The sequence below is a fragment of the Hemitrygon akajei genome, chromosome 4, assembly GCF_048418815.1.
Source record: "Hemitrygon akajei chromosome 4, sHemAka1.3, whole genome shotgun sequence".
Classification (NCBI taxonomy): domain Eukaryota; kingdom Metazoa; phylum Chordata; class Chondrichthyes; order Myliobatiformes; family Dasyatidae; genus Hemitrygon; species Hemitrygon akajei.
Genome location: NC_133127.1, coordinates 142,976,565 through 143,000,918, shown reverse-complemented (window position 1 = coordinate 143,000,918; position 24,354 = coordinate 142,976,565). Strand labels below are relative to the sequence as shown.

Sequence of the window (24,354 nt, the reverse complement as noted above, 5' to 3'; positions counted from 1 at the left end):
GGATCTAAGAGCCATTTCTGTTTGCATATCTTCCAAAATTCACAATAAAATCTTAACAATAAGCCCGAGAAAGTAGCAAAAGTCTTTTGGTGTAGGTAACAATAAGTTGAATAAGGGTGATCAAAGGTTAAAAAAAGTAAAGATTATGGAGCGGATCTGAAACAGTACTCACTCCATGAGCGTCTCCCGCTGACCTCAATTTTCCCTCTTAAGACCGCCTTCAGAGTATCCCATAAAATGGGAGGTGAAACCTCTCCATTATCATTAAATTCTAAGTGGAGACCAATTTCTTTTTTAATTTGTTCCTTAAAGTACGGATCATTGAGTAGACTTGAATTTAGTTTCCAAATAGTATTCTTTGGTTGTAGGTCAAAATCAACAGATAAATATATAGGTGCATGGTCACTTACATCTATTGTCCCAATTCCACAGGTGTTTATTTTGTCTGTCTTTTCCAAATGTTATGAAATAGTCTATTCTTGTATATACAGAATGGGGAGCAGGATATGCAGACACACACACACACAAATATATATATATATATATATGCACACACATACATATATATATATATTCTCATTTTGGTGGGGAAAAAGGAGTAAGTGAGCGAATAAAGAATAACAACTAAGTAATATAAAATCCACATTATAATAAGTATTTCTCGAGACAGGTATATCACCGTGTACTTTTGCTTCTGTTTAGCTTCTCAGCATTTTTAAAGTTAGCCAAACCTTATGGCTCTTCTGAAAGGGGTGAGGACTGTCTTTGGGAAACTCCCAGTCTCTTCCTGATATGTTTCTCTCGGCCACCTCCCGTCTCCTGCCTTCTCGTTTCTCGCACTATTTCCCAAGCCGAGCGAGACAATTCCTCAGCCAGGCTTTCTTTCGTTTTGGTCATGCTGACGGGCAACCCTCTGGCCTTCATGTCTGTAGTCACCTCTTCCACTGTCTGGTACAACTGCGTCCCGTTGTCATAAAACACTCGAAGTTTAGCAGGGTACGGAGTTTGAAATCTAATCTTATTTTGCTTTAGTACTTGCTTTACTTCAGAGTATTCTTTGCGTTTCTGGAGGACCATGGGGGGGGAGGTAATCTTGGTCGAAATATATTAATTTATCCTCTAAAAACACTCTCTTCTTACCCCAGGCCCTTCACAGAATCTCCACCTTGGTGCTGTACTGAAGGAATTTAATTATAATTGATCGTGGCTTTCTATCCCGGGTAGGTTTTGGAACAAGCACACGGTGCGCTCTTTCGACTTCCAGCTCCATAGCCGGGAGAAGATCCAACGCGTCCCGCAGTAACTTTCCGAGAAACTCCGTCATAGACGGGTCCTCCGCTCCTTCGGGAACGTTGTAGATTCTGATATTTTTCTGCTGTGATCTTCCCTCCAGATCAAGCAGTTTATCTTCTTGGTGATGTATGATTTTTATTGTCTTACTCAGTATCCATTCCACGTTTTGAACGCGATCTTCCACCTTCTCAATGCGAGTTTCTGCCACTGCTATTTTTTGATTAACGCTGGCGAGCTCTGCCTTAATATCACAGAACTGCTGCTTTATATCTTTCTGGACCTCCATTATTTCTTACAGGATTTCGAACATATTCGCCACTTCGTCTGAACAAGGCCCGGCGGCCGCTTCGCTCACACGCGGTCAGGTCGGAGAGCCGCTCGCTGCACTCCTCTCGGACGTAGGCTCCGCAGTGTCGCCTTTTTTATTTCCATTCTTTTCCCCCATTCTTGCCCCTCTTTTCAGTTCAAATATTTTTTGAAAAATATTATATTTGACGGGTTAATGGGGCTTAATACGTGTTTTTCCAGAGGAGCTAGTGAGTTAAACTGCCATTCTTGACGATGACATCACCGGAACTCCCTCAGGAACATATTTTCATCATATTTTGGTGGCTCGTCTAGTAACAAGCACTTTTCATTAATATGTATTTCTATGAATTCTGGTGATAAGCTGATTGATTGAGAAGAATATTTTGCAACTATTCATAAATTTTCTTAAACTCTCAAAGGCCATATGGCCACTTTGACCTGCTCCATCATTCATTAAGATTATGGCTCATCTTTTTACCTTAGTCTTTACTATTTCAATGCCCTATTCCTCAGTGTCTTTAATATCCAATTATCAATCATTCTGTCATAAATGTACTCAAATTACTCTGCCACCAGAGTCCTTTTGGGCAGAGATTTTCGAAGATTGTACTGTCCTTTAAGGGAAGATGCTTCTTCTCATCCCTGAATGGCAAATCAACTACCTCGCTTGACTGGCACAGAAACACAATTGAATTTCATTTCGCATTATTGAAAAAAAGAATGTGAAGCAGAGGAAGCTGACAACACTCTTATCTACCGAAATATAACATTTAACTTTATCTTTTTGAATCGGAATTAATTTAGGCCACATCAAAGTAAGCAGCCGTGCATCAACAGGCCAAAGCATTTAAGATTCCATACAGACTCTCAGCACAATTCTAAATTTATGCTATGGAAAACAAACACATCTAGTGTGCTATATTGCTACACTTCAATGTTGAATCAAAGTACTTAACTAGTTCAGACAGTGGGAATTTCATTCAGCTTTTTAACCTACTATACAACAAACAAGTGGCTGATACCAAATGCAAAAGGTAGGTGGTTTCTTTCACAAAACAACTGCATCTTTTATCTCAGAAGAAATACAGCATCAAAAACAAAGAAAAATTACTAGTTGACAGGATGTACTTGGTTAGTAATGTTTCTTTAAAATGATGTAAACTATACACAATCCATAAAATTTTAAAAAGCTTTAATTTGTTCATAAGATAAACACATTACTAAGGTAAATTATGGTGCCATAACATGCAGGATATGGCAGTGAAAATAGCAGGTAACTCTATTAAAATACAGTTGATAGCTTTTTTTTAGGTTTACATCATATTGTATTTCTTATTGAGGCAAGTCTAGGTGATTCTTTTTATATTGTTAACATCACATTCTTGTTTTGAACAAGTTCTTACATGTAATATATCACTGCTTTATCTCCAGGTCATACATGAAAGCATTAGTGCATTTAGCTTATTGTCTAAAACACAAGACTAGCTACATCTTAAATTGTGCAAACCTGTAGAACATGTTAAAATTATAAAATGATACACTGGTTGAAATGTTTTTACATAAATCTTAATTCATTTTCTTTCCCTGAAAACTAGTGAGTCACTTTCCTAATTTTGAATTTACATGCAGCCTGGTCTAATTCTCCAGTCAAGGGCAACTGTACAGTTCTTGGGTGTTTCACATTGGATACAAGAGATCAGCTGGATGTCAACATGGAGCTCCAGCACTAAAATTCCACAAAAAAAAAACTAAAATGAAAGATGTATAGAACTGGAGGTTTTAGAATCAGCTGGAATATAGGAGGTGGATTGGAATAAATGGATAGAATATAATTAGTGAAATGTGACAAGCAGTTTTCAAAGTTCAATGTAGATTGATTATCAATGTTTGTATAAGTTAAACAACCCTGAGATTTGACTGCTTCAAGGCAGCCAAAATGCAGGAAACCCAAAAGAACCCAATTTAAAAAAAAGATGAACATCCATTGTGCAGGAGAAAGAGAAATAAAAACATTAATCATGCAAACAACAGGAGCAAGCAACACCAGCATTCCGAATCAAATTGAGTCCATAAACCTGTATCCCGAGCAACTGGAGTAGGCCCAAGCCTCAGTCTCAGCTCATCATATAACGGACAAACTGCCGAGAAGCTCACAGACATGAAGCGCGTAGGAGCTGGAGCAGTGTTATAGCCTCAGCGCCATGGAGAGAGGGGTGAACCCGATATCCTACCTTTCCAGTCTATCTGGGCTGGCATTTAAAGGTTGTGCCTTGAATTGGGACCCGGGCCCTACTCTAGTGATATGCTCTGGGCCTAGACCTCCCTGCACAACCCAAAGCCGTTCTTGACCTTTTCAAATTGGCTCCTCACTTAGATTGATCTAATCTTGCACCCAGTTTAGGTGGATGGACATCAAAGCTCCTCCACCTCGAGTCCTCTCCAAATCTCTCCAACTGCATACCCGACTGTGAAAGCGCCCGAAGACGTTCCATTCCGACTTTGCAAATCATCTGCACAGCTCATCCTTCATGTCACCTTCACTTGCCTCTTCATTGTTTATGGTGATAGTTTACCATAACTTACCTCAGAAAAGTTATTAATGATGCTTTCAGCCATATTTCTTGCCTTTTGAACTACTAGTAAACTGTTGCTCAACTTCAGTAGAGTCACCTTAAACTGGAAGTTTTCGTCCTTTGTTCTGTGCATCAGTATTTTTTCTTTGTATTTTATCCAGATTAGAAAAGCAGAACAAGGGTTTTTTTTTTAATCAGAGCTGGTCCACTTCAATGAAAGATCAAAAAAGATCTTTCTACGTGGAAGCTCAAGAAAATCACTAGCCCAATAAGCTACAGTTGCTGAAATTACTAATAAAACTGATAGCAATCCATATTTTTAAGCTAACAAATATATACTAAAGATGGGAAACTGCAAAATACATGAAATTAAACTTCAGAAGAAATGAAAGGCTTAGACAGCCTCCCATTATTCTCGTGGACTTCTCTAGTTGTGAGAATTGCACTCACGCTTCCAGGTTACATTAGTCACAAAAAGATTATACAGAAGAGATCAAATTATCAAATTAACTGTTTCATCATCCACAAACGCTGGACTCAAGGCCAGAATTGCACCTTAATTTTACTGAACGAATACAAGGCCAACAAAACTTGCTGTGAATTCTTTTGAAATCAAGGTTGGAAATAAATGATGCCGTTATTACCCATTACAAAACATTAAATCTATGTTCATTTTTTACAGCAATCCATTATGAAAATGGCACAGCAGGAAAAGCCAAAAAAAAATGACAGAAGGTGGTAGGGATGGAAAAGGGGGGAAAGAAAGATAGGCAGAATGTAGGAGAAAAAGTGACAGATGAAAAGGAAACAAAACATTTAAATAACTAGAATTAGAAGACTGATGAACTTTCTGGTCTTTGTTACTAAGAGCTCCAGATACCGCTTGCTCAAAACAAAAATCACATTCTTCTGTATTTTAAGCACTAGCCATTTTTTAAGGTTCCAACATTTTGTAGCCCTCACAGTCTAAGTATTAATTTTCAAATGATATAATGTGACATTATATTACTTCAGTGTCTAGAAAACAGGTGTAGCAATATAACTGATCACTTTTACAATTACTTAATACATTTACTATACTACCTCCAAAGATTAAGTAAGAGTAACTTATTATTTCCCCCAAGATTTTGAAAAATCAGGTTTCTCCAGATTAAGTTATTACTGGAAAAGGCTTACATCAAAAAAGATGCTGAAAATTTTACATCTTTCCTCTTTTTATGCCAACATTTTATTTGGTTATTAGGGAAATATCTAATAAACACTTACAGAAGTATCTTGATTAAGATACTTCAGTGCAAAAAATATATATTTACTCTTCACAGTTCAAGATACTAAAGGAAGTAATTACAAATTGCTGAAAAAGCATGCTCTCAGAATGTGTTAATACTTTCCAAAGTATCGTTTGTTGTAATCCAAGTGTTATTTGGAGTGTAGGTGTGTCCATAATAGATAATAAGATTATTCTAAAATAATTGTGTTCATAAGATAGCTCAGTGTAATTATACCACCTTCAAGACAAATGTTGTTTTGAATTTATCCTTTCAAATTTATTAACCAAATGGATGGGTTTAAGCTAATGGAGGAGCATCAATGAATGGAGTTTTGACTTACTACAAATTTTAAACAAAATATCACTCTTCCAAAACTTCACACATTCTCGCTTATGTATTTTTCATATTCAATATTGAAGAACTCAAATAAATTAAAATATGCAACCACATCATGTACATCAAATACAAGTCTAATTATATATAAATCAGATAATTTTACTTCCTGACAACTCAATATTTCAGAATATTCACCAGACAGGGGATATCACTAAAGAAAACATGCAGAGAGTTCAGTCATACTCAAAAATTTCCAAACATATGAATATGTACAAAATCTGAATTTTGATTCCCATTCAGTAGGGCATCTGGTGCAGATCCATCAACAAAACATTTTGAATCAAGAGAAATTTACTAAAGTTAACAAGCCAGTTTCAACAATGTGGATGTAAAAATAAATGCTGTGATATTAGTGCAACAAAAATTAAAGGTGAAAGAAGTGTAATATTGATGGTGATTTTATTCTACATATTTAGGTATGATTATACCTTGCAAGTCTATAAAGATCTGGGTACTGCATCTCAATAATTATTGCCAACAAGGATAATCAAAAAGCTCAAATGACATTATTTCCAATTTATTGTTTCTATACTTGCTGATCATCAGATACTGAATCACGATTCAATTCCCCCTCAACTGAGACTGGCATAATACGAAAAGTCGTGCTAATATTTAAAAATGCACTTTTTGTACATATATTAAGTCACATTCTGAACTTTTAATGACACCTTTCACAGCTATTCCAGTGCAGCATAACTACTTCAAATTAATGTTTATGTGCAAACAGTACACATTATCAATTAAGTTTTTACACAACTGAAATGAATAAATGGAAAATCAAATCTAATATGTGCCAGAACTTCCCTGCAAAAATTGGTTGCATATGCTGATCATTAATATTATGGTAAAAGCAGATGATACCACACTGTAGGCAGCTAACCTGAACAATCACACCCAATATGTTAGCAAATTTCTTATTACTTAAAGAATTAAAGAGTAGTGTATCTTCTCTATAACACATTGCTGCTTTCCATTCAGTGTTACTGTGCTATTTATTCCTTTAGTTTGACCCTCTCCAGAGACTAGCACGCCATATTCTGTCCCTCATCAGTACTAGACAATAGGCCAGTCTCACTCTTCTAATCGTACCAAAGTTTCTTTAACTGCACAATTTTGTACAATTATGTACTCTAAACACACTTTTGAAAATGATCTGAATTGTCCTCATTACAAGCAGATTGAATAACTAAGTTTAGATATTATTTAAATAGTTTTATAATTCACTCCATCGTGAATTTATTATCTCATGTATAGAAAGCTCCCATTCCTTTTTTGTTGAGGACTGGGAAGTGGGATTAACCCAAAGTCAATTTTCTTAGGTCAAATGGCTTCCGTGTGTGCTGTCAAGTTCTGTAATTCAATGAAAGAATCCAAAAGGATTACACATTTCTATGGCATCAGTCAGTTGTCAGATCCACTGAAAACCCAAAAAGTGTAGAGATAGATATCTGAATTTAATCAGTCCTTATCATGGTTTGTCATGCTGTACAGAAAAATTGTTCTAACAATGTTCTCTGTACCCCTGATGTCTGCTTCCTTTCATTATCTAGCTGAACTGATAACAACAGCTTACATGGTCTTAACCGATTCTGGAATTCCCCCAACTCACAGCTCTCACTGTAAAACAAGGTGGTTTCTCCCCTTTCATATCCCAAAATCTCATGACATTTAATGTCAGAATTCTCTCTCTCTTTCTGATGGACAGTGAGGACCTGTTGGTCCTCAAGTCGGGGGGGGGGGGGGGGGGGGGCTTGGAAAAGCGATGTGGAAAATTGTAACAACGCAACAGCAAGTTGCGAGTCTCCACTCTCATTGTTGCAGCAGAGCAACCTCCCTCTCCCTCGATGGGGGGGAAAGAGCCTGTCTGAGATACTGAAGTGCTGGGTTATGGACTGTAGTTTTTGATGGATTCTAGATCAAGGTCTCTTTGGGGGGCTTTTGCTATTGCTTGTTTGGTGGGCGGAGGAGGCTCGATGCTTCTGTGCTGCTTGTGTGTGGCGGGGGAGAGGGGGTTTTGGTATCCTGATATTTCTTTTATTCTATAGGGTTTCTTGTTTTGTAGATGTCTATGAAGAGTAAGAATTTCAGGTTGTATACTGGATACAGGTGCAAAAAAAGTTTTGTTAACCCTTTGCAATTACCTGGTTTTCTACATTAGTTACTCATAAAATACGGTCTGATTTTCATCTAAGTCACAATAATAGTCAAACACAATCAGCCTAAACTAATAACACACTAACAATTGTACTTTTCACATCTTTATTGAACACATTGTTAAATCATTCGCAGTCCAGGCTGGAATGAAATACATGGAAAAACTACATGAACCCTTGTATTTAATAACAGGTAGAACCTCCTTTATTAATAATAACCTCCACCATACATTCCTGTAGCTGCAGATCAGACTTGCACTATGGCAAGGAGAAATTTTAGACCATTTCTCCATACAAAACTGTTTCAGTTCATTGATATTTAGGGATACCCTGTATGCGTAGCCCTCTTCAGGTCATGCCAAAGTATCCCAATTGGATTAAGGTCTGGACTCTGACTTGGCCATTCCAAAACATGAATTTTCTTTTGTTTTTTTTAAAACCACTCTGTTGTTGATTTCCTCTTGCTTCAATCATTGTCTTGTTGCATCATCCAACTTCTTTCGATTCAGGTGATGGACTGCTACCCTGATGTTCTCCTGTATAATGTCTTGATACAATTTGGATTTATTGTTCCTTCAACAACTGCAAGCTGTTCAGGCCCTGAGGCAGCAAAGCAGCCCCAAATCATGTTGCTCCTTGTACCATGCTTTACAGTTAGGATGAAGTTTTGGTGTTGGTGTGCAGTGCCCTTTTAACTCCAAATATAACGGTGTGCATTTCTGTCAGAAAGTTCAACTTTTGTCTCATCTGTCCACAGAACTTTGTCCCAAAAGTATTGTGGAACAGCCAGGTGCTCTTTTGCAAACTTGAGTCGTGCAGCAATTTTTTTTTTGGAGAGCAGTGATTTGCTTCGTGGCGTCCTTCCATGAACACCATTCTTGTTCAGTGCACATGAACAGAGACTTTTTCAAGTTCTAGAGATTTCTGCAGGTCTTTTGCTGTCACCCTTGGGTTCTTTTTCAACTCCTTCAACATTACACGTTATGCTCTTGGTGTGATCTTTGCACGACGCTTACTCCTAGTGAGAGCAGCAACAGCACTGAATTTCCTCCATTTGTAGAAAATTTCACTCAGGTCTTTAGAAATGCTTTTATACCCTTTTTCAGCTTCATGTATCTCTATAATTCTTGTTCTAAGATCCTTGGAAAGTTATTTTGATCAAGACATGGTGCACATAAACAAATCTTTCTTGAGAAGAGCAAGCTCTGTCAGTAACCTGACTTTGTGCACCTTTTTTTTAATAGTGTAGGACACCTCTACAACCCACACTTTCAAACTCATCTTGTTGATCAGAACACCTGACTCCAAATAACTTTTGTAGAAGGTATTACCCCAGAGGTTCACATACTTTTTTAACCTAGACTGTGATTGCTTGAATAGTGTACTCAGTATTACTGAGTAGTACAATTGTTTGTGTGTTACTATTTTAGAAAGGTTGTGTTTGTCTATTGTTGTGACTTAGATGAAAATTAGACCACATTTTATGAGTACTTAATGAAGAAAAACAGGTAACTGCAAAAATCTCAATTTTTCTTGCAGCTCTACATTCTCTAATACTGATGGCATCCGTTAGTCTCGCGAGATCATGGATCTGGCCTGGAAAGTCTTGCTCCAGTCTGTGTTGGTAGAGCAGCATCTGTTGTAGCTGTAGAGGCCCACACGGGAGTGACAGTCTCTGCTGCAGCGACTGCACTTGAAGTTGCTGTCCTCCGGTGTTGTCTTGGTGCTGTTTTTTCGGTGAGTGCGCTTTCCTTCAGCAGCAAGCCTCAGCTTCTCTTCTCCTCTTTTTAGACCTCTGCGTAGTTCCAGCCTCCAGCGAGAGCAATCGTTTGCAATGTCCTCCCATCTTTCGACGTTCATGTTCAGTGACTTCATGTGTTTCTTGCAGACATCTTTGAAATGAAGACGGGGCCACGCTTGTGCTCTCTTGCCGGAGGCCAGTTCCCCGTACAGCAGGTCTTTCGGGATCCTCCCATCTGCTATGCGGTGTACGTGGCCCAGCCAGTGGAGATGGCGTTGTTGGAGCAGGGTGAAAAGGCTAGGTATCTGGTCACGGGCCAGGACCTCAGTGTTGGTGCCTCGGTCAGGCCACTTGATGTCCAGGATGCGTCTCAGGCTGCGGATGTGGAAGACGTTGAGACACCGCTCTTGTCTGAAGTAGAGGCTCCAGGTCTCGCTGCCATAAAGCAGAGAGCTGAGGATGCAGGCCCTGTAGAGTGCAATCTTGGTGTGAGGGTGAAAACCAAGGTTCGTAAATACTCATCAGGGACACGTTGTTTGCAGACGACGTGGCACTGGCTACACACTCTGAAGAGCAACTGCAACGCCTCATGGACAGCTTCTCATGAGCCTGTCAGTACTTCGGCTTGACCATCAGCCTGAAGTGTTGGGCCAAGGCATTGAGCACCCCCCTGCTATTACCATCAACAACTACAAGCTGGAGGTAGTTCATGAGTTTACATACCTTGGCTCTACCATCATGGACAGTCTCTTCCTTGACCCGGAGATCAACAGACGGATTGGACGAACAGCCTCAACATTTGCCAGGCTGACAAAGAGAGTCTGGGAGAACAGAAAGCTCTGATACTACATTAAAACATTTGAACTAAAGTAATTCTTTCTGCACTTCTAAACACGGCTTTGTTTCCACTTCCCAGCCTTTGCTCACAACTATCAAATGACCATAATCACCTGATGTAAAATAAGAACACCAACCAAAAATTATTTTATATATTTGCAGATGGATCAAATTCGGGTTTCCAGTACCTGCTAGCTACAGATCTCAAATCTTCCAGAAGGAATTCCGAGTGAAGCATTTAAATCATTAATAAAAATTGTTATTCATTGTTCATGAATTGTCACTTCATATAGCATTTTAAAGAGTAGGTCTTGATTATTATCCACTAGGAAAGCACTTGGATAAAGAGAAGCCATCTGTTGTTTTTCCTACATTATGACTCTGAGGACTCGGCAAAAACACTTTAACACTTGTAAAGCACTTTTGAATTTCAAAGAGTGAAAAAGGGACAATGCAAGTCCAAGTTTCCTTTTTGTACTTAAAACTTTTGAGATTTCTTGCATAACCCTCTAGCATTGTAGTGCTCTTCCTTAACCTGAAATGATTCATGGCAAGTATGAAATGAACATGAAGAAAAGTGATTTGCTGAGGTTGCTAAATGAAAGTCTAAGTACTGGCATCACAAAACGTTATAAAAGTAAATAAAAACCAACGATTTACGAAGGAACTAGAAACAGCAGTTCCAAATTCACGAAGACAGAAACAGAAATTTGAACTAGTTAAGCCAAATTTACATTTTAATGGAATAGTAAAGTACCAAAAAATGTTGTTACCAACAACTACTTTTAAAATATTCAAATGTTTTTAAATGTCTCGAGTTCAATGACATGTAAAAAGCAACTCTATTCATTGGCACCTTTGTCAGAGGGCAGGGCTCAGCTCCAAAACTTGCCTTTTGTTACAGGGCATAATTGGAGTGGACTCTCTACAACATACTGCTTGACCACTTAAGGAACAGGAAATATGAACTACAAACAACTATTCCACTTCAGAAAGATCAGAATCATTGTTTCATGCTCTATTATTGGACCCCAAGAACATGACTGAGACACGGTTTGAGAAAATTGTAATTATTACAGGATGCAAATGGTCATAGTTGAGGGAGGAATGTTTTGAATATGAAGTTCAGTTGAAAAGTCATTGAAAAGACAGTGAAACAGACTGTAAAATCCACACAGACACCACCCAAAGTCAGAATTTATCCTGCATCTCTGATGCTGTGAAGCAGCTGTTCTGGGAGCAGTGCTATTACACTGCCCATTCTAATGATATGGATCAATTAAAGTAATGGTAATTACAGCAAGCATGCTCTGGGATTTAATTTGTTCCTCTCTGCCATACCTGATCTGTTTTTCTTCAAAATGCCAATGATCTTGCATTGCTTATTTTCATGTTTGATTTGCAGAACATCAGTTCCATGCTTATAAAATTTTTATCATGTTTATTGGTATTTAGCTATGAATGCTGGAAAACAGACCTTACTGATTTGTTAAAATGCCATTTACCCTGTCATTACTTCCAAATGCAGCTGTCCGGATACAGTTAAGAAGGATGGAACACCAAAAAAATGAGACTGATGACATTTTTCAGTTGGTTTGCTTGCAGGCTGCAACAAAAATAAACAATTTATGTTGTATTTAACATTTTATTTTCTACCATCTCATAAGTCACAGCATTTAAATATTTACTTCAATCTTTCTATTTTAAAATGTGTCTGGTTTATTCAGGCTATATCCTCACCATTTGCTTGGTAAAAATTATTCTTATTCACATTTCTCCCAGTAAATAGCTTTTCTCTCTGCCACTTCAGATGTGCTGTAAATTCCCTCTAGCGGAACACGGAGAAAACCAAATCCCAATACCTTACCCCCCCCCCACCGACAATTTCATGACTATGAACCACCAATTCAATGTCACTGTTTCAAGCTGTGCCAGACTCTTTTCAACCTCTTTCAGCTGCTTGGGTCCTACATTCCTGAATTCTCTTCATAGACATACTGGCTCAACACCTTTCCCTCTTTAACAAAACCATAAACATGATCCGTTTTACTCCAATGATCCCATTTTAAATTAAATGAATACAAGGAGTCATGAAAGAGCTGTATTTATATAATCAAACTCTCAAACACTAATTACTCTTGACTTATTTAGTGGCATCAGACACAGACATCAATTAGCTGGATTTAGTGTTTTCACCTGCACTATAATCAGACCCTAACCTTATGTTTTAAATATTCAGTGAGACATAACACTATAAAATCATTTGTAATGAGGTTCTTTATCTAATGCATTAACTCACTGTTTGTTTTCAGAAGCCAACTGACCTGTTCTTCCCTATGCAAATTCTGTTTTCTTTAAGTGGAAGAATAGCTAATTAGCCTGAACAGATAAGATGGTAAACAAGCAATTTTCATGAATTATCTGCATACAGCCAAAAACAAGAAATGGAGCTATAGAAATTATTATTAAAGATGGAGTTAAAATGCTATACAATTACTCATGTATTTTACATAAAACAGGTTGCTACTAACTTGCAGGAGAGGCAAGTCAAAGTTCAAAGTAAACGTATTCTCAATGTAACACCCTGGGAAAGGTTTCATTAACGTAATGGTCTTTCTGTAGAAGCAGTGTTTGGGTTGTGGTAAGAGGTAACAGGTGCTTTGTAATGTGAGCCATCCAATCAGGGGAGTGGGCCTGACACCAGCGTGAGCTGGGTCTCTGGTTCGGTGGAAGAGGAAGAGAGAAGATGCTGGGGAGCACTCCTTGCAGGATTCGACCTGGTGTGGGGGGCCGTGATTCAATGGAGTAAGGTGTCGAGGAATTGCTGAGGATCGGTGAATATGTTTGACTTTTGGAAGAGGTGATCTCCAACTTGTGCACATTTGACTGTTTAATTATAATGGGCCTTTTTTGTTTTTTCTTTACTAACACATTAGTTAAGATTGATAAATATAATTCCTTTGATCATATGCAGTGTGCTGTCTGCTATTTCTTGGCACTGAGTTGTAACAGGGTAGCAAATTCACAGCATCCACACAAACCACGGTTTGGCATGGGAGAGCCAACTCAATCTCATGGGTTTGGAGGGACCAAAGATTTGTATTCCCTAGACTTACGCAGCCCAATGAAACTGGGGCGGTGGGGGAGGGGGAGGGGGAGTGGGTGGGTCATCAAAGTACATATATCGTACATATATGTCACTATACACAATCCTATGATTAATTTTCCTGTGGGTATTCATGGTATTGAATTGACTTTATTACTTGCATCCTTCACATATGAGGAGTAAAAATCTTTACGTCTCTGTCTAAATGTGCAATGTGCAATTTATAGTAACTTGCAATAAATAATATGTAATAGTAAATACAAGAAGTAGAATCCATGAAAGACTGCTCCCAACAGGATGCCCAAACAATGTGCAAATGACAGCTGTGCAAATAAAAAAATAAACATAATAATAGTGAATATCGAGAACATGAGATGAAGAGTCTCGAAAGTGAGTTCAGAGGTTCTGGGAACAGTTCAGTAATGGGGTGAGTGAAATTACTCCCTCTGCTTCAAGAGCCTGATGGTTGAGGGGTAATAACTTAGGCTCCTGTAAATTCTTCCTGGTGGCAGCAGTGAGAAAGGAGAATGGCCTGGTTGGTGGGATACTTGATAATGATTAGAGGCCAGACCAAGAGTGGCCCATTTGTCCTCCAGGTTCGGGGGTTCAGCTCAGACTGGTCAAACAAAATTGTTATGCAAACAATGAAGAAATCTTTTTACATCTGTGTGCGATGGTATGATGCCCAAGGATAGATTCAGATGTTGGACCTTCACTGCTAATGCCAGCAGGCGTACCAGGCAGTAAATAAGTAATATCTGATTAATGTTATGGTCTTCATTATTCAACCATGACTTAGTACACTGAAGTAATATTTGCTCAGTTGTCATAAAACAGGCATCCAATCAACTATGTAAGGCACATATGTACGCTTAAACTTAATGATCTGTAATTCTCACTCATTACATTAACCAATTATTGGTTTCTCAGTTGCCATCAATACTAAAAAATTCAGAGAAAACATTGCACACAATATTGTTATCAGTCTACTCCACTTAACATCTGGTTCAGTGGGATACTCACTTCAACTTGGAACAGCTCTCCAGCTCCTTCACAATCATTTGATGTTATAATAGGTGTGTGTATCTGAACAAATCCATTATTCTATAATTTAAAGTCAAAATATTTAGAGTATGCCCACTTAACTCTGTACTGCACATTAATAAAATTAATTCCAAATAATCTAAAACTGAGCTTGTTATACCATTAAAGAATATACATCTTTTATAATTCCCATTCTGGCCACAATTAGAACATTTAAATTCAGTGATCAAATTAATGTTAGGAAAATCTCCCTCAGCAGAGGCCTGTCAATTGCTATGGGTCGTTTTGATATTTCATTTTTTTTAAATCAATTTTCCAGGAGTCAGTCTTTGATGCCAAGGCAGGCAATTATTTTCATTTTTAATTACTCCTGAATTGAGTGGCTTGTCATTTAGAGTCCAACATAAGGTAGATATAGAGTTGTATAATGGCCTGATCAGGTAATGTGTATTGCAAACAGAACCTCGAGAAATCAAATTACTTTGTCTTGTAAAACATGGGTATATATCTAAAATAAAACTAAATTATTAGAAGGATAGTATTCATTTGTATATGTATATCAAACAATAATAAATGAATATAGTAAGCAACAAATGTTATTTTAAAAGAATCAGACACATACGTTATTATTTCCAAAGCAGAATTAAACATTAATCAGTATGGCAATTTAATATATTTTATTATTACTTTATTATTAATGTATTTTATTTCTAGATTCTAAAAGACTTTTTTCAGAGAAAGAGTGCCACAGTAAGCTTTGAATAAAGCAAATTTATTGAGCAAATTGAAATGTTGCCAGTCAAATTTGTAATACTTTTCAATTTCCAGGACATAGAACTAAGCAAGAAATTATCTTTACATAATTATTAAATTGATCTTAGCACTGTTCCACAGTTCTGTGTTATAAAACAAAAGAAATCAAGTTAACATTTAATATCAGGAAGCATCAATGGAAAGAGAAACAAGAGCTAATACTTTAGCTAATATTTTAGTATTTTAGCTAACAAGAGCTAAAACACTTGACCCCGCTGGGTGCTTCCAGCATTATGTGTTTTCTTTCTGGTTTCCAGAATTGCAGTCTTTTTTAAAAATTCATCTTACATATCGATGGCTGTTTCCGATGGAAGGTCACCAACCAAAGTGGTAGCTGCTTCTCCATTTAAAAATCACTTCAGAAATTAAATTTGGTTTCATTTATATTTTGTCAGATTCAACAGTAATACAATTATACAAAGTGATTTTGTACCACACAGTTCAACTGATTGACGAATGAAGAGATTATCTACTTCCTTTTCTTTATATTCAGAATGGGAAAAATGAGACAAAAATTATATCTACAATTACAGTGCCACTTCAATGTACTTGCTGGACATTTTCAAGACGAAAGTAAATGACTCCATTGTATAAGCTTTCCAAGAAACTGGAGTGCAAAAATGCAAATGCAATCAAGATCTCATACAAAATGCTGGAGGAACTCAGCAGATCAGGCAGCATCTATGGAAAAGAGTAAACAGTCAACATTTCGAGCTGAGACCCTTCAAAGGTGCCTGACCTGCTGAGTTCCTCCAGCATTTTGTGTGTGTTGCTTGGATTTCCAGCATCTGCAGATTTTCTCTTATTTGTGTCCAAGATCTTACCAAGTTCTTTTTGATTTAACTCCTGAATGAGCCAAAATTAAATACTTTTCAAGATCAAACTTTATATTTTTCATAGAATAGAAAACCTACAGCACAATACAGGCCCTTCAGCCCACAAAGTCGTGCCGAACATATCCCTACCTTAGAAATTTCTAGATTTCCCCATAGCCTCTATTTTTCTAAGCTCCATGTACCTATCCAGAAATCTCTTAAAAGACCCTATTGTATCCGCCACCACCACCATTGCTGGCAGCCCATTCCAAACGCTCACCACTTTGAGTAAAAAAACTTACCCCCGGTATCACCTCTGTACCTACTCTACTCCCCAGCACCTTAAACTGGTGTCCTCTTGTGACAACAATTTCAGCCCTGGGAAAAAGCCTCTGACTATCCACACAATTAATGCCTCTCATCATCTTATACACCTCTATCAGGTCACCTCTCATCTTCCATCGCCCCAAGGAGAAAAGGCTGCGTTCACTCTCAGGGAACCGTACTCTCTCCGGTCCTGTTCACCCTGTACACATCAGACTTCCAATATAACTCGGAGTCCTGCCATGTGCAGAAGTTCGCTGATGACACGGCCATAGTGGGGTGTGTCAGGAATGGACAGGAGGAGGAGTATAGGAAACTGATACTGGACTTTGTGATATGGTGCAACTCAAACTACCTGCGTCTCAATATCACCAAGACCAAGGAGATGGTGGTGAACTTTAGGAGACCTAGGCCTCATATGGAGCCAGTGATCATTAATGGAGAATGTGTGGAGCAGGTTAAGACCTACAAGTATCTGGGAGTACAGTTAGACGAGAAGCTAGACTGGACTGCCAACACAGATGCCTTGTGCAGGAAGGCACAGAGTCGACTGTACTTCCTAAGAAGGTTGGCGTCATTCAATATCTGTAGTGAGATGCTGAAGATGCTCTATAGGTCAGTTGTGGAGAGCGCCCTCTTCTTTGTGGTGGCATGTTGGGGAGGAAGCATTAAGAAGAGGGACGCCTCACGTCTTAATAAGCTGGTAAGGAAGGCGGGCTCTGTCGTGGGCAAAGTACTGGAGAGTTTAACATCGGTAGCTGAGCGAAGGGCACTGAGTAGGCTACGGTCAATTATGGATAACTCTGAACATCCTCTACATAGCACCATCCAGAGACAGAGAAGCAGTTTCAGCGACAGGTTACTATCGATGCAATGCTCCTCAGACAGGATGAAGAGGTCAATACTCCCCAATGCCATTAGGCTTTACAATTCTACCGCCAGGACTGAAGAACTTTTTAAAAGCTATTATTAATGCTTTTTGAGATAGTGATTTAGATGCATATCTTTTTTACTGAGTTAAGTATTGTATGTAATCAGTTTTGCTACAACAAGTGTATGGGACATTGGAAAAAAGTTGAATTTCCCCATGGGGATGAATAAAGTATCTATCTATCTATCTGTTTTCATAAGGCATGCTCCCCAATCTAGGCAACATCCTTGCAAATCTCCTCTGCACCCTTTCTATGGCTTCCACATCCTTCCTGTAGTGAGGCAACCAGGACTGAGCACAGTACTCCAAGTGGGGTCTGACCAGGGTCCTATATAGCTGCAACATTACCTCTCAGCTCCTAAATTCAATTCCACGATTAATGAAGGCCAATACACTGTATGCATTCTTAACCACAGCATCAAGCTGTGCTGCTGCTTTGAGCATCCTATGGACTCGAACCCCAAGATCCCTCTGATCCTCCACACTGCCAAGAGTCTTACCATTAATGCTATATTCTGCCATCATATTTGACCTACCAAAATGAACCACTTCACACTTATCTGGGTCGAACTCCACCTGCCACTTCTCAGCCCAGTTTTGCATCCTATCAATGTCCTGCTGCAACCTCTGACAGCCCTCCACACTAACCACAACATCTCCAACCTTTGTGTCATCAGCAAACTTACTAACCCATCCCTCCACTTCCTCATCCAGGTCATTTATAAAAATCACGAAGAGTAAGGGTCCCAGAACAGATCCCTGAGACACACCACTGGTCACCGACCTCCATGCAGAATATGACCCGTCTACAATCACTCTCTGCCTTCTGTGGGCAAGCCAATTCTGGATCCACAAAGCAATGTCCCTTTGGATCCCATGCCTCCTTACTTTCTCAATAGGACTTGCATAGGGTACCTTATCAAATGCCTTGCTGAAATCCATATACACTACATCTATTGCTCTTCCTTTACCAATGTGTTTAGTCACATCCTCAAAAAATTCAATCAGGCTCGTAAGGCACGACCTACCCTTGACAAAACCATGCCGACTATTCCTAATCGTATTATGACCTCTGCAAATGTTAATAAATCCTGCCTCTCAGGATCTTCTCCATCAACTTACCAACCACTGAAGTAAGACTCACTGGTCTATAATTTCCTGGGCTATCTCAACTCCCTTTCTTGAATAAAGGAACATCTACAACCCTCCAATCCTCCAGAACCACTCCCGTCCCCATTGATGACTCAAAGATCATGGCCAGAGGCTCAGCAATCTCCTCCCTTGCCTCACACAGTAGCCTGGGGTACATCTCATCCAGTCCCGGCGACTTAACCAACTTGATGCTTTCCAATGAAATATGCTTTCCTATTTCTTAATATATACATGCTCAAGCTTTTCAGTCTGCTGCAAGTCTGCAGTACAATCACTAGGATCCTTTTCCATAGAGAATACTGAAGTAAAGTATTCATTAAATACCCCTGCTATTTCCTCCAGTTTTATACACACTTTCCCACTGTCACACAATAGGTCCTATTCTTTCACGTCTTATCCTCTTGCTCTTCACATACTTGAAGAACACCTTGGGGTTTTCCTTAATCCTGCCCACCAAGACCTTCTCATGGCCCCTTCTGGCTCTCCTAATTTCCTTTTAAGCTCCTTCATGTTAGCCTTATAATATTCTAGATCCCTAATATTTCCTTATTCTCTGAACTTTTTGTAAGCTTTTCTTCTTGACTAGATTTATTACAGACTTTGTACACCACGGTTCCTGTATCCTACCATACCTTCCCTGTCTCATTGGAGAACTCCATACAAATATCCCCTGAACATTTGCCACATTTCTTCCATACCTTTCCCTAAGGACATCTGTTCCCAATTTAAGCTTCCAATTTCCTGCTTGATAGCCTCATAATTCCCCTCACTCCAATTAAACGCTTTTCTAACTCGTCTGTTCCTATCCTCTCTCCAATGCTATTGTAAAGAAGATAGAATTATTATCACTATCTCCAAAATGCTCTCCCACTGTGAGATCTGACACCTGACCAGGTTCAATTCCCAATACAAAATCAAGTACAGTCTCTCCTCTTGCAGGCTTATCTACATATTGTGTTAAGAAACCTTCCTGAACACACCTAACAAACTCCACCCCATCTAAATCCCTTGCTCTAGGGAGATGCCAATAGATATTTGGGAAATTAAAATTTCCCAACACGACAACTCTGTTATTACTACACCTTTCCAGGATCTGTTTCCCTATCTGCTCCTTGATGTCTCTGTTACTATTGGGCGGCCTATAAAAAACACCCAATAAAGTTATTGACTGCTTTCTGTTCTTAACCTTCACCCACAGAGACTCTGTAGACAATCCTTCCATGATGTCCTCCTTTTCTGCAGCCATGACATTATCTCTGATCAACAGTGCCATGCCCCCCTCTTTTGCCTCCCTCCTTGTCCTTTTTGAAACATCTAAAACCCGGCACTTGAAGTAACCATTCCTGTCCCTGAGCCATCCAAGTCTCTGTAATGACCACCACATCATAGCTCCAAGTGTTGATCCATATTCTAAGCTCATCCGCTTTGTTCACAATACTCCTTGCATTAAAATCGACACATCTCAAACTTTCCATCTGAGCATGTCCCTTCTCTATCACCTGCCTATCCACCCTCACACACTGTCTCCAAGCTTTCTCTATTTGTGAGCCAACCACCTCTTCCCCAGTCTCTTCAGTTCGGTTTACACCCACCAACAATTCTAGTTTAAACTCTCCCCAGTAGCCTTAGCAAACCTCCCCGCCAGGATATTGGTCCCCCTGGGATTTAAGTGCAACCTGTCCTTCTTGTACAGGTCACACCTGCCCCCAAAGAGGTCCCAATGATCCAGAAATCTGAATCCCTGCCCCCTGCTCCAATCCCTCAACCACGCATTTATCCTCCACCTCATTCTATTCCTATACTCACTGTCGCGTGGCACAGGCAGTAATCCCGAGATTACTACCTTTGTGGTCCTGCTTCTCAACTTCCTTCCTAACTCTCTGTAGTCTTTTTTCAGGACCTCTTCCCTTTTCCTACCTATGTCATTGGTACCACAATCTCTGGCTGTTCTCCCTCCCACTGCAGGATACCTTGGATGCGATCTGAAACATACTGGACCCTGGTACCTGGGAGGCAAACTACCATCCGAGTTTCTTTCCTGCGTCCACAGAATCGCCTGTCTGACCCCCCAACTATAGAGTCCCCTATCACTGCTGCCATCCTCTTCCTTTGCCTACCCTTCTGAGCCACAGGGCCAGACTCTGTGCCAATGACGCGGCCACTGTTGCTTCCCCCAGGTAGGCTGTTTCCCACCCCCCCCCCCCCCCAACCAACAGTACTCAAACATGAGTACTTATTGTCAAGGGGTACAGCCACAGGGGTACTCTGTAGTACCTGGCTCTTCCCCTTCCCTCTCCTGACTGTTACCCACTTGTCTGTCTCCCGTGGCTCCGGTGTGACCACCTGCCTATTACTCCTATCACTTCCTCGCTCTCCCTGACCAGGCGAAGGTCATTGAGCTGCATCTCCAGTTCCCTAACTCGGTCCTTTAGGAGCTGCAGCTCGACACACCGGGTGCAGATATGACCGTCCGGGAGGCTGGGAGACTTCAGGACCTCTCACATATGACACCGAGCACAGGAAACCGGCCTCACACACACATACTACTTCCTTTCCGTAATTAACACAGGTAGACCTACCTCGCCTCATTACTGCCTAAGCCCGTTGAGCCAAAGGCCTGCTACTCTGCTGCCTCTCACTTCGCTGCCCGCTCCAAATGCTATCCACTGGATATTGCGGTCTTCTTTTTAAACTTTTCCCACTGTACAGCTGACATCACACGCCTGCGCAGTCTTCCCTCTCTTTTACCCTGAGTAGTAAAACTGCCTTCGCTCCGGAAATCCTTAGCCGTTCACCCGCAGCCTTCTTGCTCTGAATCCATACTAGATTGCTAAGACCAGTTATGTCATACTAGGTTGCTAAGACCAGTTATTACATATTTTTGAAATATGGATAGACAGATGCTATTTCAAAATAAAAATTGATTTGCAGTATGACCATCTTAAAAGTTAGTAACTTAATCTTGTTTTTTTAATCACTGCCTTAAACATTCATCAATTCCAGTTAACTGTTTTGAAATAAATGAGATGTCACATTTAAGTAACTCCTTAGTGTAGGATAACACTCTAAAACACAGAAGAACATCATGAAACAAAAACTGATACAGCCAAACTATTATGAAAGGATAGCAGAAGAAAAAATATTTTAGGACATTTTAAACAAGGTGAGAGAGAAGTGGTGAGCTTAAGGGCAAGGAAACCAAAGGTAAGCTGCTTGTCACCAAATGAAAATAATTTAAAAAACTGTAGCTGCTGGAAATGTGGGAACAGAAAATGTGGAAACTTTCAGTAGGTCAGAAAACACAAGTGCATACTGAAATAGGGGTAATGTTACAAATTGAAGAGTCAGAAGGATTTAAAACTGGATCACTTAAGAAAAAGCCATAAGTTACAAGGATAGAGAGAATTGAAATTAGAGGTATGTGAACAGAAGGACTGAAATACTAAAACAAGAACATAGCAGTCCAACAAGCAAAGGAGTTGACAGAATTGGGATATATGCAGCAGAGGTCTGGATGAGTTTAGGTTTATGAAAATTGAAAGGAGGTAGGTTGACCAAGCAATAGAATAGTCAAGTCTGCAGATAATAACATGCATTTCACTTCCAAAAATTTGTGCTTTGGGATCCAGTCACCAAGGGGAGGAATTTAAATAAAAAGGTTTAAGGTATAAATCGAACCTTGAAAAGCTCCTAGAGGTGATCCATTAAATATGGCCAGATAGATGCTAATTGACTTGGAACCAGCAGAGGAGGAAGATACTGAAGGAAGAATGGTTAACTATTGAAGTGGCTGTACAGTTGTTCAAGATGTTAGCCAGAGGCACATTAAAAGTAGATGCTATTCTGCCCTTACTCAAGAGTTTTCCCCGTTTTCTTAAGCTAGACAGGTAGATAACTCCAGACCCAGCATAGCTGTAGTTGAAGGTGGTTTTGCTTTTCACCGTGTTACAGTATGCAAGGAATCAGTGTATTTTTACAGTACTTCTCAGCATTCTAATGAAAGGCAGATTCAATCACTAACTAAAAATACCCTCGACTTCCGACAAATTGCTTCTGACTGAAATTTACAAACAATATAAAATGGCCACCCTAATGATGAAAACTAATTGCATAACAATGCATTAATGAGCAATCAACAGCTGTAAATTTATAATTATTGAGATCTAGTAACTAGAGACAAGGTAAAAATCCAAATCAGGAAAGATATAACACTCCCCGTCTGGTATCTGTAAAAGATACCACCAACTAAACTCATGGCTTTCACAAACAAAAGCTTTAAACATATTAGAGTCAACGCCCCGATCAATTGAATAGCACAGTCAACTACTAAAGAATAGTAAGACCATCCATTGAAGGAGCTGGTTTGTTGTCATGATTTGGATGGACCAAGACAGATTCACCCAGGCTTGTTGTGTTGCTTGTCAAACTTCTTAGTTGTGAGGTCAAGGCAGGAGAGACACGAGGCTGACAGGACTGGCTGAAGCTCTCCTTGACGTGACGCTGCTAAGGCAGGAGGTCATGAGGCTGGGATGCCTGTATCCTAAAATGCTACATTTGAAGACATTCACGGATGAAGGTCTGTGTGCACTCCCTAGGCAGTTGTCTCTTACTATGATCCACCCTAGTGCTAACATCTGTGCAAAGGGAGTGTTTGGAGGCTCATTACATTGCTCAAGTACCTTGTATACCTGTATGATGTCCCTTCTTAGCAGCAGCAGAATCTCAGCCTTTGAGTCAAGTGACGGAAAAGACAGCTGGCTATGGAGTTGAGGTGAGGGTGGTGAGTTACTGCTTCTGGAGTGGGAATTCCTTCCTGTTGTCTGGAAGTTTGTCACACTCAATGAGTGTGGGGAGAGCTAAATGAGTCTTTCCATTTACAGATTCAACAACAAAGCCTCTAGCTCTTTCTCCAACTGTCTGTGACACACCTGCACGTCTTAAGTGTACAAAGTGAGGCACCATTGGTTAGGCTGAAGATGTTAAAGAAAGATGATTTAGCTAGATTCATTGCTCTGATCATCCAAGCCAACAATTTCCACATCTTCTTTTCAGTGGCCTTCTGGGTAAACTTTGACGATTCAGACCTTTGAACATGACTTACTGGTGGAGATTTCCCCACAGACCTCAGTACAGGAAGAGGTAGCAACTAGAGAGAAAGCAGATACATCTCCCTCCCAGCCATGCTGCAAGGAGGTACTTGTGTTGTTCTTCTCAGACCAGGGAGATGGGCCAACACAAAGAGCCGCAATGTGTTTGTAGCTGTCACATTCAGAGCACTGGATGACAGCATTACAGTCCCTCGCCTGGTGGCTGTTGAAAAACAGCAGTAGAAACATATGGGGTGCTTTTTAAGGAAGGCCTTTTGCTTTTCTAGAGCTTTCTCCCTGAAGCCTCTACACTTCTGGAGAGGGTGTGGTTTCTGATGTAGAGGGCACTGTTGGTTTGGTTCTTCTAACATCTTACAATGATCCTTTTGGACAGCGTTGTCCACCTTAGTTTTGTGCACCATGACAGGGCTCTAACAGGTTTCCTGACCACCTCTAGCTAAGCACCACTTAAATCAGAAAAACCTGTTAGAGACCTGTCATAGTGCATT

The 24,354-nt window shown here is 39.7% G+C and overlaps 1 protein-coding gene across 4 annotated transcripts in view; it reads right to left on the bottom strand.

Moving 5' to 3' along the window:
* Positions 1 to 24,354, bottom strand: part of nars2 (asparaginyl-tRNA synthetase 2, mitochondrial) — a 76,601-nt gene that overhangs the window by 30,093 nt on the left and 22,154 nt on the right. For 3 of the 4 annotated variants that reach the window (XM_073043457.1, XM_073043458.1, XM_073043459.1), the window contains 2 exons: positions 14,703 to 14,783; positions 12,079 to 12,179 (listed from right to left, as the gene is read on the bottom strand). In XM_073043457.1, coding sequence (XP_072899558.1) covers positions 12,079 to 12,179; positions 14,703 to 14,783 — 182 coding nt within the window. Of the gene's footprint in view, positions 1 to 10,459; positions 10,546 to 12,078; positions 12,180 to 14,702; positions 14,784 to 24,354 lie in introns of those variants that run through there. The other variant, XM_073043460.1, reaches the window with a different exon arrangement.